Source organism: Phascolarctos cinereus, unplaced genomic scaffold (genome assembly GCF_003287225.1).
Source record: "Phascolarctos cinereus isolate Bilbo 61053 unplaced genomic scaffold, phaCin_HiC Scaffold_3;HRSCAF=262, whole genome shotgun sequence".
NCBI lineage: Eukaryota > Metazoa > Chordata > Mammalia > Diprotodontia > Phascolarctidae > Phascolarctos > Phascolarctos cinereus.
Window position 1 is genome coordinate 175,381,527 of NW_027555736.1, and position 20,945 is coordinate 175,402,471.

General features: G+C 35.1%; 1 protein-coding gene across 1 annotated transcript; it reads right to left on the reverse strand.

The window, feature by feature from the left end:
* Window positions 1-19,687: 19,687 nt before the first annotated feature.
* Window positions 19,688-20,626, reverse strand: LOC110193365 (olfactory receptor 4F6-like). Its single transcript, XM_020965460.2, has one exon. It carries the CDS (start codon window positions 20,624-20,626, stop codon window positions 19,688-19,690), a length of 939 nt encoding a protein of 312 aa, XP_020821119.1.
* Between the last annotated feature and the right edge of the window lie 319 nt (window positions 20,627-20,945).

Consider the following 20,945-nt stretch of genomic DNA (forward strand, 5'->3'; position numbering starts at 1 on the left):
CTCAAATATATAGAGAATTGAGTCAAATGTATAAGAATACAAGTCATTCCCCAATTGTAAATGTCCAATATCTATCAGATAGCTTTCAGATAAAGAAATCAAAGCTATCTATAGTCATAGGAGAAAATGCTATAAATCACTATTGATTAGAGAAATGCAAATTAAAACAACTCTGAGCTACCACCTCACATCTATTGGATTAGCTAATATGACAGAAAAGGAAAATGACATATGTTGGGGGGGGGATTAATGCACTGTTGGTGGAGTTGTGAACTGATCCAACAATTCTGGAGAGCAATTTGAAACTATGCCCAAAGGACTATATACTGTGCATACCCTTTGGCCCAGCAATACTACTAGTAGGTTTGCATCCAAAGAGATTTTTTAAAAAAGGAAAAGGACCTACATGTATAAAAATATTTACAGAAGTTCCTTTTATGGAAATTGAGAGGATGCCCATCAATTGGGAAATGGCTGAAGAAGTTGTGGTATTTGATTATGTCGTACTATAAGAAATGATGAGCAGGATGCTTTCAGAAAAACCTGGAAAGGGCAGCTAGGTGGAGCAGAGCCCCAGCCCTGAAGTCAGGAGTACCTGACTTGACACTTACTAGCTGTGTGACCCTGGGCACGTCACTTAACCCCAATTGACTAAAAGAGAGAAAGAGACAGAGACAGAGACAGAGACAGAGACAGAGACAGAGACAGAGACAGAGAAACAGAGAGACAGAGAGACAGAAAGAAAGAGAGAGAGAAACCTGGAAAAACTTACATTAACTGATACAAAGTAAAATAAGAAGAACCAGAAGATCATTGTACACAGTGACAGCAATATTGTACAAAAATCAGCTAGGAATGACTCAGCTATTCTTAGCAATAGAAAGATCTAAGAGAATTCTTAAAGAAGTATGACGAAAAATGCTATCCACCTTCAGAAAAATAACTGATGAAGTGTGAGGATACATCAATGCATACTATTTTTTACTCTGTTTTTGTGGTGGTGGGAGGGAGTTTGGCCTATGTTTTCTTTCACAACATGACTAATTTGGAAATGTATTTTGCATGATTGCACACATATAACCTATGTTAAATTGCCTGCCTTCTCAATAAGGGGGAAGGGAAGGGAAAGAAAGAATTTAAAACTTAATTTTTTTAAAATGAATCTTAAAAACTGTTGTTGCACATAATTGTAAAATATAAAATAATTTTAATGTAATAAAAAAGAAATTAGATCCAAGAAGAATTTATGGTAGTATTGGGAGATAACTATCATAGTTAGCCTCATAAATCACCAAAATCCTACTGTTAAATTGTGGAAGACTTCGGAAGTTGTAACCACTGTCCCAAAGCTCATAGCTATGGGCTTCTCTTCTTTTTGGTAGAGTTGAATGCCCTGACCTGTGTGAGAGGCAGTGGGGAGCTGGTAAGAGGTAAGAGAGCTCTAGTTTTTGCCAGTCCCACTTTGGGGACTCTCCAAGTGACAGTCTTCTTTGAGCCCCAAGTTAGATTCCATCTTCAAAACATGGAAGAATTCAAGCCCACTTCAGGCTGCTGAAGGAAGATTCTGAGAAGATATGAAGGGAGCAAATGGTCTCCATCATGTCCCTGTTCCTGGCTTGCTACTCTAGAGACTTCAGGAAGTTTTCCTTTGGGTGATACCTAGGACACTCTCTCGGTTGAGCTGAGTTCTCTTGCTCCCTATAAGCAATCTCCTACCCTCCATATTGTCTGGCATATAATCTCCTATATTCTCCTTCTCTGATTTCTGCTTTGCTAGGATTTGGATAAGTGGACTCTTTCCTATCATAACTTCCTTCTTCCCCTCTTGGCAGGAATATGTCTCCCTTAGAGAGTGGTATCAAGTGGGAAAAGGCGAAAGATGTCTATTCTGCCTTGATTGGAGCCAAACACAAGGACAGCACTTGCCACATGTGGACCCCTCTCTATAAACGGGTCCCACTTTCTTCCTATTGCTACACAGTTAAAAAGAAATGCCCATGATTTGGACCTTACAGATAAAATCAACTAAGAAAAAATATTTTATATGTATATTTATTACACAACAGTTTACACATAATACATAGGAGTAAGGGTTTTGGTGTTTTTGGTTTTTTTGGAAAAGATAGAATTGCAATTATAAAATTTTAGAACAGTAAAGAGTCTTGTTGTTCATTCATTTTCAGTTGTGACCCATTCTGTCTTCTCTTGGCAAAGATATTGGAATGGCTTGCCATTCTTTCTCCAGCTGATTTTACTGATAAGGAATCTGAGGCAATCAGTTAAGTCACTTGCCCAGGGTTACATAGCTAAAATGAGCTGAGGCTAGTTTTGAATTCAGGAAGATGAATCTTCCTGACTCTAGACCCAGCACTCTATCCACTGTACCACCCAGCTGCCTGAAAAAGCCTTAAAGATCACTTAATTCAGTCATTTCCCATTATTAATTATAATCTCTATTCCTATAGAGATTTACTTAAGAACACACAGTAAATAGGTAGGGAAGCCGGGTTTTAAACATTAGTCTCTGAACCCCCAATCTAGCAATCTTTCCATGTGATCTTATTACCTTAATAGATTCATATTATGCTCATTTGTAATTTATAACAGTGATAGGTTGAAGAAAAAAAAACTATCCATGAAAAAAAAGCTTTTGATGAACAAATTGCTATGTATTAAGTTTCAGAATAATGTTACACTTACACAAAAATGTTAATGAGGTTCCTTTTCTAATAGAGCAGAGTAGAAAGAAGCAAGGGAGTCAAATCTGCTGAAATCCCCAGAATGACATAGAATCACCCTCTATCTCTGTTAATCCTACTGCCCCCCCCAAAAAAGAGAACGTTTAAAAAATTTAAATCACCTTGAGGAGAGATACTTAGTCAACCACTGCCAATACAGTCACATTGGCATGGTGCCCTTAAATCCAAATTACCTTGTTATATTATGCCCTGATTTCTGTAATTCTTCAGACTCCTAGCTACAATAAAAAGAGGGTTAAATCTTAAGGAAATATCAGAATTAATCACATAGAGACAGAAATATAACTTGTCTCTCTAGCTGCTTTTAATAGCTTGTATAAGGTAACATCAAAAACAGTTATAAGGAAATTTAAGAAGGCAAATTGAATGCAATACTCATAAGAATAAATGTGAATGACCTGAAAAATTACAGATAGATTGAGAAACAAAACTAATCACTATTTTATTGGCAAGAAACCTATTACATGTAAAGAGATATAGCTAGATAAAAACCAAGAGATGGATTTTAAATATATTTTATGTTGGCACTTTCAAGAAAGAAGATTAGTAATAATGGCATCTGGTAAAGTACAATTAAAACTAGAAAACAAGGAAAGATTTTTTAAGGGTGAAAAATTAAATAGTTCTCAATTTATACAAACCAAAAATTTAGCTGTTAAATTCATAAAAGAAAGGTTAGCAAAAATGTGAAAGAATAAAAAATAATAGAAAAGAATTTCAAGTCTCCATTTTCAAAATATAACAGGTCTTTTAAAAGTTTTTTTTTAATAATATTTGTATGTACATTGAATTCATTTACAAATATGTCCCTCTATCTCACTTACCCAGAAAGGCTTCCCTTGGAACAAACATTTTTAAGTAATTCATTAAAACTAATTAGTACATTAACTACATATGACACATTCCCCTCCCATTACCTTACCCCCTCCAGTGAAAGGAGGGAGATACATATTCTGATCTCTATTATGCAGTGACAATGCAATATCCTACTTCCTTTGTTTTTCTCTCCATTGTATTTTTTCAGGCATTGTGAATATTATTTTTCCGGTTCTGATTACTTTGCTCTCCATCAGTAGATAGTCTTTCCATTTTTTCTCTGAATTCCTAAAGTACAATAATAGTATTCCATTATAATAATGATACCACAGCATGTTTAGTAATTTCACATTCAATGGAGACCCACTTTTTCAGTTCTTTGCCAAGACAAAATATTTCTTCTGCAAAAGTTTAGATAAATATGTAATTTCTTTCTTTCTTTCTTCCTTTCATTCTTTCTTTCTTTCTTTCTCTTTCTTTCTTTCTTTCTTTCTTTCTTTCTCTGTTTTTTACCTTGTTGAGCTATGTGATGATCAGTAGGAATCCTGAGTCCAAGGATATGAACCTTTTAGTCATATTTATCAAAATTCCAATTTGTTTTCCAGAATCTTGGGACCAATTCATAGCATCCTCAACAACATACCAGCATGCCTATGTTCCCAAAGGCCCTCCAGAATTGAATCTTTCATTTTTTGTCATTTTTTCCAATTTTCTAGATGTTGGAAGAAACTTTAACATTATTTTATTATACATTTCTCTTACTCTTAGTGATTTAGAGCATTTTTAAAATTTGGTTCTTTCTAGTTTTCACAGCTTTTAAAACTTTATTATTCACATTCTTTAACAAGTTACCTATTAGAAAATGAATTTTGGGCTTACATATTTAAGGTAATTTCCCATATATTAGAGATAGCTTTATCAGATATAGCCGATGCAAAATTTTTTTCCAAATCATTTTCCTTCTTTTTCTAGCAGCATGGGTTTTATTTCTGCAGAAGCACTTCATTTCCTTATATTAATAATGTTCAGTTTCAACCTTTATAATCTCCTCTGTCTCTTAAGAATTTTCTACATAACCATGATTGTGAAAGGTATCACTATCCCTTTTCATTTTTTAAAATGATATTTTAAACTTAGGTCACTTAACTATTTGGGACTCATTGTGACATATTAACTATGACATTGGCCAAAACTTAATTTGTGCTAAATGACTTACCAAGTTTCCCTCATTCTTCTTGTCAAATAGCTAATCCTTTCCCAAGTATTTATGCTGTCTGATTTTATCAATCATTGGGTTCATCTAATTCAAAATGATAACTGCTAACCTAGTTAGAGACTTCAGGGAACCTATAGGCCTCTTTCCTACATCCTCCAGCAACATTTCACAGGCTGATCTCTTTCTGCAATTCTCTACTCTCACAATGATACTGATCTTTTGAAAAACCTACAGAAAATAAAAACAAAAAAAACTCATTATTTAAAAAATATATTTTGTGAAACCTCATTGTAATATAATAGCAAATAAATTTACACCCACATTTCACAGTATATCCCATAGTGGGTTTCAATGAGATTATTCTTAATTGCAAAAAAAAAAAAAGATAAATGTAAATCAAATTACATGCTTATCTCAGATATAGAAGGAAGATGCCTTTTAATTAATAAATAAGTAGAAGAAATTATTAGGGACAAGATATACTGGAGTACATGAAGCTTTAAAAGCATTATCTTTAGAAAAAAATGAAATCAGAAGAAAGAAAAATAAAATATTAGGTAAAACATTGATGAGAAATAAGAAAGGTAAAATTTTACATTTAAATATTTAAATAACTATTAAGAATAAACAAAGACAACTCCCAAGTTTTCATGGATAAAAGGCCAAATGATATTAACAGACACTTGACAGGACAGGTAATATAAATTGCCAATAACTACTCGAAAAACATTTTCAACTTTACGAGTTAAGAGATACAAATCAAAACAACTTTGGGATGTCACTCAACAGTTACCAAAATCATAAAAATTATTAAAAGCAGCAAAACACAAAGCTGAGGAAGTTGTGGGAAAATTGATAACAGTCTCTGATGATGAAATTGACAACTAGTGGAATCTTTCTGCAAAATAGTTTGATAGTACTCAGGAAATAACCATTTCCTTACCACCAATAATTCCAATGTTGAGAATATGCTCAGAGTTTTATCTAATTTTTTAAAAAAGAGTTTTCTATTTGTATTGGTATTATTATTACAAAAGAAGGAAATTGTAAGGAGATTAAATATCAATTACCAAGCTAATTTAATAAATTGTAACACATGCATGTAGTGGAATTCTACAATGCAATTAGGAATGTCAAAAGTGAGGAATACAATTTTTTTTAAAACTGTGAAATAATGCAGAGTGGGAAAACAAAACTGAAAGAAGGGAATATCTATTCATTATAATTATATAAGAGAAAGATTTAACAGGAGCAAAGAAACCCAATAAATGGCTTATGGAAATGATTTTTTAAAACAATCATTTGTCTTGACATTGTTTTTCATGTAGAGGAAAATAAAACACTTTAATTGGTTTCATTAATGTTTTGTATTGAGTTTATAATGAATCATTAGCATTTGGAGAAAATAATTTTAAAAGAAAATGTTGTCAAGCCTTTTCGGGGTTCCTAGCAATGTCTACATATTGATATCAAAAATCACTCCTATGTATTCCTTTTAAATATCCTTAAAATTCTGGTTTCCAAAATCTAACAATATTTTATTAGCCCCTTTCTCTTGATTTTCTTTTTCTGTATTTGAAAGAAATAGCATTGAATTTACTTTTTAAAATTCTCTAAGATTTTTTAACGTAATCCAAACTTTCCTTGGCCTCATTATTCTAAATGATTGCAATTTTATTTTCTGTATTCAGGCTTGTTAGAAGATTAAAAAAAATTTAAATTAGAAGAAACAGAAGAACTGCTTGGGGCAAAAACTTTTTGTTTTTCTTTAGTAATGATTTATTACATTTCTAATAGAACTTGAAAAATGTTTTGATGTAACACTTAACAGGTAATGAAATATATACATGGCTGGAAAGATCATTGGGTGTGGGATTCAGCAGATCTGACATTTAGTTCCACTTTGTCACAAACTGTGACTTTGGAGAAAGTACTTATCTTCTATGAGCCTTATCCCCTCAGTTTTCAGAGCCAGCATGAGGTAGTGGATGGAGTGCTGGAACTGGAGGTAGGACTGAGTCTGAAACCTGCCCCTGTCACTTAGTAGCTGGCTCATAAGCAAGTAACTCAATGTCTCAGAGCTTCAATTTCCTCATTTTACATGTTAATAAGAGTACATTCATTACTTACCCCACAGACTTGTTGGGAGAAGGAAAAGTATTTTGCTAACCTTAAAGCATTGTATAGAGGTGAGTTATTAGTATCTTTCAAATAATAAACTTGGACAAAAAGTTCTCTAAGATATCTTTTGATTCTTCAATACCACAACTTCTATGAATCTATGTCCTATGCCCAGCACTCATTCAGCCCTATTGCTGGGGTTATGAGAGAAACAAAAACAGATATAAAATAGATGTCTGATTTTGAGGAACTTAAAAAAAAATCTCTCTATCTCCTTCACTGCCTCCCTAGAAGCAGAATTATTCAAAAAAAAAAAAACGCTTGAGGAGCTGGTAACTGATCAGTTGAGAAAGAGAACATCAAATAGCATAGATCCAAGAGTCTGCTGGTAAATATTTAACAACTGGTTTTCCAAATGCATACCTACATACATATATGTGTAAACACATGCATACATGCATATACATAATATGTATGTATATTTATATAATATACCTTTAGATTTAATTTGCATTATTATCATTTTCTCCATCACTTTTTTAAGTGGTAGAATCAATGAAAGAATAAATCAAGGAACATTTTGTAGCATTTGTTGATTTCTGAGGTGTAAATCCTCACTCTAAAAAGTTAACATAGCCAATTTGAGTTGTCTTCAGCACAACCTTGCAAAGGCTTCCTTGCCAAAGTAGAAGCGAGGCAGGTTCCAACCAACTAGTGTGTGATTGTGACTATCAAATGTGCAATGTAATCAATGCAGGCAAAAATCCTCACCCCCTCCAAGAAGAATGAGCACTTTAAAAACAGCAAAGTAGAGGAAACAAAGAAAAGGAGAACAGAACCAAACCTCTTCATTTACTCATGCACTGCAACTTAAAGGCCAACTTTTCCATTTATGTTTCCGGAGACTAATTCTTTGCTTGGGTCTTGGTAACTAGTCAATGCTTTTCCCTTTTCCTTTAGCTTCCCTTCCTTCTCATCTCTGCTTTTCTGGCAAATCCCATTCTTCCTCTATGGGAAATTATCTTCTTTTGGCCATCCATATCTCTACCTAGACCAGGATCACCAAACACTTGAGAGCTGCAAGCAGCTAACATTTAACAGCTAACAGTGCAAATCAAAAACATACCCAGATACCTGTGGACTCTGAAGGAGTGAATCCAAGCAATAACTTTTAAAAAATATATATTAAAGCTGCAGCTTTAGAGAGGACTTAATTTCCAAGGCTGAAGTGGGAAAAGAAGCATGCAAGAAATAGCAGAATAACTCAGTATGAAATCAAGTCCAGAGTACATGTATAAAGTATCAAATAGCGATATCCTTAACTTTTTTAAATGATTTGAAAAGAAGGTTAGAGAATAAAGGAGATGATTTACCATACACATAGGTATGACCTATGACCAAAAACTTCTTAGTTAATAACAAGTTCTTTTCTCCCTGTTCTGATTTGACAATAGAAGAGGTAAAGGGACTACATGTATGCTAAATGGACACCAAGATTTATACCAGATTATGACTGTCTGTGTGATATATATTCACTGGAGGAGGAAGTGCAGAGCAAATTCATGAAGAGAAAGCACACACAATATTCCTATGGGACCTCCTGATGAATTGAGTCTTCCTAAACTCACAACATAATCTGACACTGGACTTTTTTCAAATTTAAAACCAAGAACAATTCAATCCAATGAAGAAGTCAGTTGGCTAAGCTGGAAACAGTATCTGTGGTCTGGTGGTGCTACCACTTAACGGGTTCTTGTTGCCTATTAGTGAGTAGATCAACAATTGGTAGTAGTGATAAGAAAAATAGGCCCCTTCTCCACAATGATTTATTCCCTCAATCACTGCTACATTTAATCCTAATACTATATAAGCGATTTGGAAAAAATAGGTAAAGAAAGAGTCCTACTAGATTCCTTTTAGGACACAAATATGGGTTTGATATCTAAGCTAGAGAGAGCAAAAACAGAGAAAGGAAACTATAGTCAAATCTTCATAATGAGTAGTGATGCAAAAATAAATAAATAAATAAATAAATGAAACACTATCAAGAAGATTATGACAATATATCACTGGTGGGATTTATACCAGTAATGGAGGAATGGTTCAATATCAGGAAAACTATCAGCATAGTTGACCATATCAATAAGAATAACAATGAAAATCATATATTTATTCCAACAGATGCAGAAAAACCCTTGACAAAATAAAGCATCCATTTCTATTAAAAACACTAGAAAGCATAGGAATCAATGAAACTTCTCTTATAATGATAACTAATATCTATGTAAAACCAAGAGTAAGCATTATCTGTAACAGAAATAAACTTGAAGCCTTCCCAATAAGATCAGAACTGAAGTAAGGATGGTAGTTATCACCATTATTATTCAATATTGTGCTAAAAATGCTAGCTATAGCAATAATACAAATAAAAGGAACTAAAGGAATAAAAATAGTCAATGAGAAAACAAAGTTATCATTCTTTGCATGTGATATGATGGTATACTTAGAGAATCATAGAGAATTAACAAAAAAAATATAGCTGAATCAATTAACAACTTCAACAAAGTTGCAGGATATAAAGTAAACCAACACAAATCATCAGAATTTCTATACACTACCAACAAAACCCAGTAAAAGGAGATAGAAAGAGAAATTCCACATAAAATAACTGCAGACAATATAAAATACTTGGGATTCTACCTGACTACATAAACTCTATAGGAACACAATCACAAAACTCTTTTGACACAGAGACAGATCTAAACAACTGAAGAATTCAATATAATAAAAATGGTAATTCTACCTGTCAATTTACTCATTTAGTGCCATAACAATTAAACTATGAAAGAATTATTTTATAGAGCTAGAAAAAATAGCAAGAAAATTTATGAAGCATAAAAAGGTCAAGATTATTAAAGAAATCAATGAAAAAAATGTGTTAAGGAAGGTGGCTTAGCAGTTCCAAATTTCAAACTGCATTACAAAGTTGTAATCATCAAAATAATCTGGTAATGGCTAAGAAATAGAGTGGTGGATTAGTGGAATAAATTAAGCACACATAACACAGTAGTAAATGACTTTTGTAGTCTAGTGTTTGATAAACACAAAGATTCAAGCTTTTGAGACAAGAACTCACTATTTGACAAAAATTTTCTGGGAAGGCTTGAAGGGAGTTTGGCAGAAACTAGGCATAGACCAATATCTCATACCATATACTAACATAAGGTCAAACTAAAGTATTTAGACATAAAGCATAATATTGTAAGTAAATTAGGGGGCATGAAAAAATTTACGTGTTAAATCTCTGGATAAGGGAAGAATTTATTACCAAAGAAGACATAGAGAGCATTATTGGATGTACAATGGATAATTTTGATTATATTAACTTGAAATGCAGTTTCACAAACAAAACTAATGCAACCAAAATTAGAAGGAAAACAAGAAACTGAGAGGAGGGTGAATTTGCAACAAGTTTTTCTGATAAAGGCTTCATTTCTTTAAAATATATGGAACTGAACCAAATTTGGAAAGGCAAAAGCTATTCCCCCAGTTGAGAGTCAAAGGATAATGAATGGCAATTTTCAGAAGAAATTAAAACTATCAGTCACATGAAAAAATTGTCTAAAGCACTAGTGATTAGAGAAATGCAAATTCATTCAACTCTGAAATACCACTTTACACCTATCAGTTTGGCTAACATGACAGAAAAGGAAAATGCCAAATGCTGGAGGAAATGTGGCAAAATTGGGATAATGTGCATTTTTGGTGGAGTTATGAGCTAGTCCAACGATTCTGGAGAACAATCAGGAATTATGCCCAAAGAGCTATAAATCTCTGTATGTCCTTTGCCCCTGAAATATCAATACTACATTTGTAGCAGACCAAAGAGACCAAAGAAAACAGAAAAGGACCTATTTGTATCAAAATATTTATAGCAGCTCTTTTTGCACTGGCTAAGAACTAGAAACTGAGGTGATGCCCATCAATTAGTGATAGCTGAAGTACTTGGATTATATTGTTGTGATAGAATGTTATTGTGCTATAAGAAAGGATGAGCAGGATGGTTTCAGAGAAACCTTGGAAGACTGACATGAACTAATGCAAAGTGGAGTGCACAGAGATAGAACATTGTATGCAGTACAAAGGATGATCAACCATTAAAGACTTAGCTACCCTGATCAAGACAATGATCCAAGAATGTTCAAAAGGACATATGATTAAAATGCTATCCACCTCCAGAGAGAGAACTGATGAACTATGTGGATTGAAACATATTTTTTAACTTTATTTTTCTTAGGGTTTTTTTTGGGGGAGGTCTTTTTTAATATGGCTAATATGGACACATGTTTGGTATGACCTCACATGCATCACCAAAATCTAAGTCCTTATCTTCTCAAGGAGGGGGCAGGGCTGGGAGGGAAGGAAAAAATTTGAAACTCAAAACATTTTTAGGGGGTGGAGCCAAGATGGCTGAGTAAAAACAGTGACTTGCTTGAGCTCTCCCCCAAACCCCTCCAAATACTCATAAAAATGGCTCTAAACAAATTCTGAAGCAGCAGAACCCACAAAAAGGCAGAGTAAAACAAATTTCTAGCCCAAGACAACCTCAACAGTTGATCAGAAAGGTGTACCACGCTGAGCTGGGAGCACAGTGCAGCACGGTAAGGGTACTCAGGCTGCAGCAAACCTGGAGCAGGCCTCAGAGGACTGAATCACGGGCAGCTATGGAGGTTTCCAGGCTTCTCAATCCACGAATGCCAAAGACAACTTAGAAGGTCAGTGGGAAAAGTCTGTTTCTGTGGTGCTGAGACAGGAAGGTGGGGTCTCAGCTCCATTGCCCAAGAGCATGGCCCTGGGGGGGACAGCTGCTTCCCGAGCTTCTGGCCCATAGACTGAGGGGGAATCCAGTGGCTGATCAGAGAGGGATTGCAGGGATCTCTTTGCCAGTACTGAGGCAGGAATCTCTTAGTTTGCCTGGATTTGGATCTGGGTCACAGTTCTGGGCCGGTGCTGGGGTGAGGAGGAGCACTGGCACAGTGGAGCTTGTAGTGGTTTTACAGAGAAAACCCTCCTCACAGTTGCAGGACAGAAAGGAGTACTTGTGGTCACAGGCCAGGAAAGGAGTAAACCCCTTGCCCCTTATCATACCACCTTGGAAGAACTGAACATTTACAGGTCCCTACAAGTATCTCTGAAAATGGCTGTACAAACCCCCGAAGCATGGGACAGTACATTCTCCACATTGGAAGCAGATCCGTACTTTAACAAAGAGTTTAAAACTCAAGTAATCAGCTGGGATCATGACCAAGCAGCACAAAAAGAGTCAGACTATATTATCTTACTTTGGTGAAAAAGAAGATCAAAATATACAACCAGAAGAAGACAACAAAGTCAAAGCTCCTACATCCAAAGCCTCCAAGAAAAATATGAATCAGTCCCAGGCCTTGGAAGAGCTCAAAAGGGATTTTGAGAAGCAAGTAAGGGAAGTAGAGGAAAAACTGGGAAGAAAAATGAGAGTGATGCAAGAAAATTCACAAAAAATGAGTCAGCAGCTTGCTAAAGGAGACCCAAAAAAATACTGAAGAAAATAACACCTTAAAAAATAGCCTAACCCAAATGGCAAAAAAGGCCAAAAAGCCAATGAGGAGAAAAATGCCCTAAAAAGAAAAATTGGCCAAATGGAAAAGGAAGTCCAAAAGATTACTGAAGAAAATACTTCCTTAAAAACTAGAATGGAGCAATTGGAAGACAGTGACTTTATGAGAAATCAGGAAATTGTAAAACAAATCCAAAAGAATGAAAAATTAGAAAACAATGTGAAATATCTCATTGGAAAAACAACTGACCTGGAAAATAGATCCAGGAGAGAGAATTTAAAAATTACTGGACTATCTGAAAGCCATGATCAAAAAAAGAGCCTAGACATCATCTTTCAAGAAATTATCAAGGAAAACTGCCCTGATAATTAGAACCAGAGGGCAAAATAGAAATTGAAAGAATCCACAGATCTCCTCCTGAAAGAGATCCCCAAAGGAAAACTCCTAGGAATATTATAGCCAAATTCCAGAGTTCCCAGGTCAAAGAAGAAAATATTACAAGTTGCCAGAAAGAAACAATTCAAGTACTGTGGAAACACAGTCAGGATAAACAAGATTTAGCAGCTGCTACATTAAAGGACTGCAAGGCATGGAATATAATATTCCGGAGGGCAAAGGATAGGATTACAACCAAGAATCAATCACCTACCCAGCAAAACTGAGTATAATCCTTCAGGGGAAAAAATGGTCATTCAGTGAAATAGAGGACTTTCAAGCATTCTTGATGAAAAGACCAGAGCTGAATAGAAAATTTGACTTTCAAATACAGGACTCAAGTGGAACATGAAGAGGTAAACAGGAAAGAGAAGTCATAAGAGACTTATTAAGATTGAACTGTTTACATTCCTGCAAGGAAAGATGATATTTATAACTCATGAGACCTTTGTCAGTATTACGGTAGTTGGAGGGAAAAAATTTTATGTATGTGTGTATGGATAGATAGATAGATAGATAGATAGATAGATAGATAGATAGATAGGGGGCACAGGGTGAGTTGAAGATTAAGGGGTCATATCTGGAGAATAAAATTAAGGGATGAGAGAGGATTATACTCAGAGAAGAAGAAAGGGAGAGGTAGAATGGGGTAAATTATCTCACAAAAAAAAAACAGAAAAGAAAAGTCTCTTATAGTGGAGGGAAATGGGGGAAGGTGAGAGGAATGAGTGAATCTTATTCTCATAGGATTTGGCTTAAGGAGGGAATAACATACACATTCAATTGGGTATGGAAATCTGTCTTACCCTACAGGAAAATAGGGGGAGAAGGGGACAAGAGAGCAGGGGGATGATAGAGGAGGGCAGATTGGGAAAGGGGGTAATCAGAAGTAAATACTTCTGAGGAGGGACAGGGTCAAAAGAAAGAATAGAATAAATGGGAGGGCAGGATAGGATTAAGAGAAATAGAGTTAGTTTTTCACAACATGTCTACTATGGAAGCATTTTGCATAACTGCACATGTACAACCTATATTGAGTTGATTGCCTTTTCAATGAGGGTGGGTGGGGAAGGAGGAGGAGAGAAAATTTGAAACCTAAAGTTTTAAAAAACATATGTTTTTAAAAAAATGTTTTCACATGCTACTGGGAAATAAGAAATACAGGAAATGGGGTACAGAAGTCTATCCTGCCCTACAGGAAAATAGAAGGGGAAGGGGATAAGAAAAGGGGGGAGAGATAGAAGAGAGGACAGACTAGGGGAAGGGATATTCAGAATGCATGCCGTCTTGGGGTGGGGAGAGGGGTGAGATGGGGTGAAAATTTGGAACTCAAAAACTTGTGCAAGTGAATGTTGAAAACTAAAAATAAAAAAGAATTATATAAAAAAATCCAACCTCATAGAGATATGCAGTTGAAAAAAGGGGACCACATTTGGAGAAATACTGATCATTAATCATTAATTAAAACAACAAAGAAATCAATCAATAAAATAAATGAATAAAATTTTTTAAAAATTAAAAAAAAAATTTAAAGGATAGTTTAAAATCTTTACATGTAATTGGGAAATATTTAACATAATGAAAATATGATTTTTAAAAATCTGCTCATGTCTCATTCTTCTTCCCCTTTTCCAGTGTCATGGAGACATTGCCCCCAGCCTACAGAAATTTGCCCTGGCTGAGACAAATATTCAGCCAATCATAGCCCATCAAGAGTAAAATAACCTCATTCCACCAGCCCTGAAAACTCTCAATTGCTAATTCTGTGGCAGACAACCATTTAGCAGCAAGAGAGATAGAAGAGTCTACTGAGTTGGTCCTTTAACCCCATCAGTCAATTCTGCGGTGAACAGCCTTGGAGCACCTGCACAGTAAAGCTCTAAAAGGCCCAGGCCAAAGAACTAAGAAATCGAGGAAACAGGACAGGACAGTGAGGGCTGGGGTGGAAGAGGAGGTAGAAGGGGATGTGCTGAAAACCATTTAGCCCAAGAGAAAGAGCGAGAACCTAGCTAGAAACAGTTCTGACCACCCAAAAGTCATTTGGCACAGAAACTTAGGCTGATGAACAATGATTTGTCCAGCATGGAATGAGACTGAGGTTCTCTGAGATCTGTCTCTCAAGGGAACCACAATCAGAAAGCAGGGAGTCAAAAAAGTGAAAGATAAAAAAAATAATAATGCCGGGGGGTAAGGGGTTAGAACACTGAAATTACCAAAGAAAAGTCAAAGACCTTGAATATAAACATATAAATCAACAGGAAAAAAAAAAAGGAAAAACAAAAGGAAAACATTGGAGATAGAGTAAATCATAGCAGCATAAAAGAAATAAAAGTAGAAGATAAGAATAAGTTTTTGAAGAAAGATAGTGAATTTGGTTTTGGAAATGTAGACTTCTGAAATGTTAATGGGATATAGAAGTAGAGGTGTACTGCTAGGGAGCTGGAGATGCATATATGTGGTTCAGAAGGGAAATGAGTGCCTGGAGGTATATGTTCAGAACCCATGTCCATAAAGAGGGCAGTTTAAGTTCCAAGATTAAATGAGTTACCAAATTATAGAATTCAGAATAAAAATATGAAGGTGCTAAGGAGAGATACATTAAGAAGTCAAGAATATTACAACTGTTCTAGAGAGCAATTGAGAGAACTGCATGCTCAGTTATAAGGAATTTAAGGATGTTTGCTACATGTAACTAGAGTATTTGTAACTTTTTAAAAATAACTTTTTAATGATTTCTTCTGTTTTTCACATGATCACAGCTATCTCATGTGCCTCTCCACTTCCTTCTCCCAGAGATCCATGCCATATATGAGTGTTTTTTAGGAAAGAAAAAAAATCAGCACAACTGATCAATACAATGAACAAGCCCAAAAACATGTACAATGTGTAACACCTGGGAACCTCTCTCCTCCATGAAGGGGTGCATTTGTGGTATCCTCTCATCTCTCTTCAATTAAATCTTGCTAGACCTTTATAATTTTTTCACATTTGCTTTTGATTTTTATTTTGTTTTGGTTTTTGGTAGTTCTTTTCATTTACATTATTGTAACTACTATGTATAGATTTTTTTGTTTCTGCTTACTTCACTGTACATCAGTTCATATTGATTTTTCCATGTCCTTCTATTAATCACCTTCATCATGAGCCAATGTTGTAGAACAGAAGTGTTAAATATGTGGCCAGCTTTAATATTTCACCAGAACTCTATTAAGGTGGGATCCCTTAGTCCCTGATGACCTAAGTGAGCGATTTATGCTATGTAAGCTTAAAACTGCACTAATACTTTTGGAACACCTGTATTATTTCATTTGATCCTCACAATAATTATATAAGGTAGGTACTATCTACATTTTACAAGGAAGGAAACTGAAGCTAATTAAAAATAAGTGATTTGCTCAGAATCTTAGCTGTCACAATCAGTGTCCAATGGACAATTCAAACTCAGGCCTTTCTGGCTCCAAGTTCTGTACTCTATCCACTGTACTACACTGCTTCTTTAATAGTTATGCACTCATAAGAAGTGGAATAAAATTAAACTCTCAAAAAAAGTTTCTAAGCCATTCCCCCTCAGTCTATATTCTCAAACCTCTGATAGCCTCGTGTGTAATTTCACCTGTACCTACAGTCAGCCCTTAAATAAATTCAGTTGACATCAAGCAACGTTGTATCTTAACCAAATCGGACTGTCTGCTGGCTATATACTTTTGACTCACGACAGATTCTATTCAGTAGACAGACCAAGCAGATTGACAATTCAATTCAATAGAAATTTATTAAATGCCTCCTGTACAAGAGAGTAGGGTCATAGATCCAAAGGAAAAGTTCCCATTGTCAGGGAGCTTAAATTATATAGGAAGAGTGTAATATGTACAGAAAAGTATACTTGAAGCTAATATAAAGAGATCATGAATGTAAAGTGAGAAGTTATCTCAGGAGTCACCTAATCTAACCCTCTCATGTTACAGGTGATTAAGTCTGAAGATGTTAACTTGTCCAAGGTCACTCAGATAATAAGAAGTAGAGGCAAACATTGGACATGGGCCTTCTGCTCCAAATCTTGTGCTCTTGCACCAGGAAATTAAATGTCATCAGCAAACCAATGCACAGAAAGTAGAATTTCCATGTTGTTAAATCTAACGGGTCACCAACATCAGCAAAACTGGGAAGATGGGCAGTCTTGAGGAGCAAAAGTCTTACATAAGATCTTTGTAAAGAGGAGGTTGAAATATGTGCCAAATATACATCCAGGTAAGTAGATATTGAATTGACTAAACTACAATGCTTGATTGTCTCTTGTCCCTTCTTATTTGACATTTTTATCAATGATTTCTATAAAAATAGGAAAGTATGCCTATCCACTAAGTTGATGATATATGCTTTGGGAAGAATTTCTCCTGTATTAGATAATCAGGGATTATAAGGATCTAGGGAAAAAAACAGAAAAATATACAAAATTAACAACATGAAATTTACTAAAGGTAAATGTATAAACAAGAAGTCCTGACTTAAGAATTGGAGGTGAGGAGATTTAGGAACTGAACAGATAGAGGCTGAGGGTCTTAATAGTAGCATATGTGAAAATAATTTTTGAATTTTTGTTAACTACAAATCAATATGTCAGTAGTTTGCCATAGTTGTCAAAAAGGTAATGAGGTATTTGGGTGCATTAGCAGTCTAGTTGGCAAGAGAAGAAACACACTAAATAATACTAAATTTCTATTAGTCTGACTACTCCTCAAGTACTGTGTACATTCTTAACATGATGTTTTAAGAAGGACATTGATAAACTAGAGCACTTTTATAGAAGGACGAATAGGTAGTATGGTGTGGAGGCTAAAGAGTTAGGCTTGGAATTCAGGAGGACTAGAGTTCAAATACTGCCCCAGAGACTTAGATATGATTTGGAACAAGTCACTAATTTCTTTGAACTTCAGTTGCCTCATCTGAAAAATTAGGCAAATAATAAGCCTAAATTATCAGGCTGTTGTGAGGATCAAATTAGATAATATACGTATAAAACACTTTTCTGACCTTAAATAGCTATATAAATGGGTACCATCATTAGGTGAGGGGTTTGCAAATCATTTCAAATGAAGAACAGTCAAGAAAACTAGGAATGTCTAGCCAGGACAAAAGACATGAGATAAGAAGAAATGATAATTGTCTAAAGGGCTGTCATCGGGAAGAGATATTTGACTTATACTATGTAGCTTCAGAGGGCAGAACTATAATCAACATTTACAAGTGACTGGGGACAGGGGCAGATTTTAGCTGAACATAGATGGGTTACACTGTACATAAAGCTGGATCTAGGATATGGCACTACGCTCAGTCTTCAACACTATAATTTAAAATTTTTAGTGATGGGAAGCTCACTACCTTATATAATAGCACACCTTGATTTTGGGATTTTTCTTGAAGTCCCCTTTTTTCTACCAATTATAACACATTTGTATATTTATTTAATTTTATGCATGTAAAGCAATCAAAATGGTTTACATGTTTTCTGATATTTAGAGCTATCCAATAATAGTAGGTGTTGTCTTTTGAAGGAATGGACTTCCCTGCAATGTAAGTGGTTAATCCAGAATTGGGTATTTATGAAGCTGGTAACATATCCTTGATCACACTCTATATATCATACAGGTAATCCTTGCTGCTTTATGACAGAGTGAAAGGAAACACCAAAGAAATTTGTAGCATTTCATAAAAATCCCATCTTTGCAAAGCAGAAGTCTGTACTGAAATACACAGAACACAGTAAGGTGAGTGGATGGTAGGAAGGACAGTTCATTTCTCCTTTGTATAGCTTGAATTCATTGCCATAGGTTACAAAAAGAGACAATTCTTCATTTTTGTGTTTGATTCTAGTCTTTTGTTGTGTAGTGAAATTAATTGGGAAAGTCATGCAATTTAAAGAAAGACTGGATTTCTTAGGAAATCATACTACTATAGAGTTGGAAGGGACTTTATAGATCAGCTAAGGATTAAAAGCCAGGAACATTCACATATACCATCCCTTGTTATGGTATAATGAAATGTCTCCATTACATGATAATTAAATGTACTGAAGAAAAATATCCATGTTTTCTTTCTATAGACCTTTCAAGAGAAAATAGCATTTTGTGATTGACAAAATAATCCTACTCTAAAAGATAGAACCAGTGCCTCTGTGTAGCCTGCAAATAAAGTTAAATAGTCCTTGAACTTGCAGAACAACCTACAAGTCAAACAAAATAGCTCTTTTAATATCTTTCTTCATTAAAGTATATTTTCCCACAAAGATTTTAATAAGTCATCCCAAAAGTCTTAGTGTGGTTATAAGTTTTGTTTTAGTTTTCCTTAAAACATGATAAGACTGGGTATAGCTAGGTGGTACAGTGGATAGAGCACTGGCCCTGGAGTCAGGAGGACCTAAGTTCAAACCTGGCCTCAGACACTCAATAAGACTTTTTGGACACTATACATTAAAAAAGCAAAAAATAATAAACATTATAAAGTTTTGCCACAATAATCTTTAACACAAGGAAGGAAAATCCACAACATATTTATTTGAGCTAATGTAAAAGTGTCAGCAGCATGTTTTGGCATTCTGAGGTAGTCTTGGAATCAGCTTGAGGAACATTGGGATAGAGTATGTTATCAACATAGTTCCAGGATTAATGTACTAATGTTGTTATACACATGTCATATAGTAGCCAGGGTGAAACTGAATCATTTTCTTCACACATCAATTAGAATTTTTAAAAATTTTTCTTAAAATTCATCAACTGGCTGCTCAGTCTCTTGACTGCCACCTTCATGTCTTTGTTCCTGAATGTATAGATGGATGGATTCAAGACAGGGGTAATAATAAAATCAAGAATAGCAAGAAACTTAACCACTGGCATTATAGGGAATGGCCACACATAGACAAAGATGCATGGGCCAAAGAAGAGGACCACCACGCTGATGTGAGCTGACAGAGTAGAGAAAGCCTTGGACAATCTACTAGAAGAGTGCTTTTGAACAGTGACCAAAATGTAAATGTAGGAGATGAATAAGAAAAATATAGTAGCAATGGAGATGAGACCACTGTTAGCGGTGACAATGAACTCCAACTTATAAGTGTCTATGCAAGCCAATTTGATGAACCGAGGAAGGTCACAGTAAAAACTGTCAACTTTGTTAGGGCCACAAAAAGGCAGATTTACCACAAAAGCCAACTGGGTCAGTGAGTGTATGAGACCAATGGCCCAAGCAGACATCTGGAGAAGAATGCATGTTCTAGGGTTCATAACAGTCAGATAGTGGAGAGGCTTACATATGGCAATATATCTGTCAAAGGCCATGAAAATGAGTAACACCATCTCAGTTCCTCCCATTAAATGAATGAAGAACATCTGGGTGATGCATCCTTGGAATGATATGGTTTTGTGCTCATAGAAAAGGTCAGAGATCATCTTTGGAACTATAACAGTGGAGAAACACATGTCAATAAAGGAGAGATTAGCCAGTAAGAAATACATAGGAGACTGTAGTTGAGGGTCAGAAGTCACTGTGAGTACAATGAGGAGGTTTCCCAACACAATGGCAACATAGAAGATGGAGGAGAAAACCAGAAGGAGATGCTGCATGGTCCGAGAACTAAAGCTTCCCATGAACACAAACTCTGACACCACTGAGTAATTCAATTCATTCATCAGACTGACTATGATGGCACCTGGAAGGAAGAAAATGAGGAAGAAATCAGAACAGTAGTTACAAGTGTTTTATATTAAAATTCTAATACTACATATAGTATACAAAGTTGAGGAAATAGAACCAAGATGATGGAGTAATAGTAAAAAAAAAATAAAGTGAGCTCTTCTCTAAAACTCATTCAAACAGATCTAGAAAAGGCACTAATTGAATCCTGATGTGACAAATCCAAGAAAAAGTAACAGTGAATCTTTTTTTTTCCTAATGTTGCCAGAGAGAGACAGAGGTTGAGGATAATAGCTGTGTTAGCAAGGAGAGCTT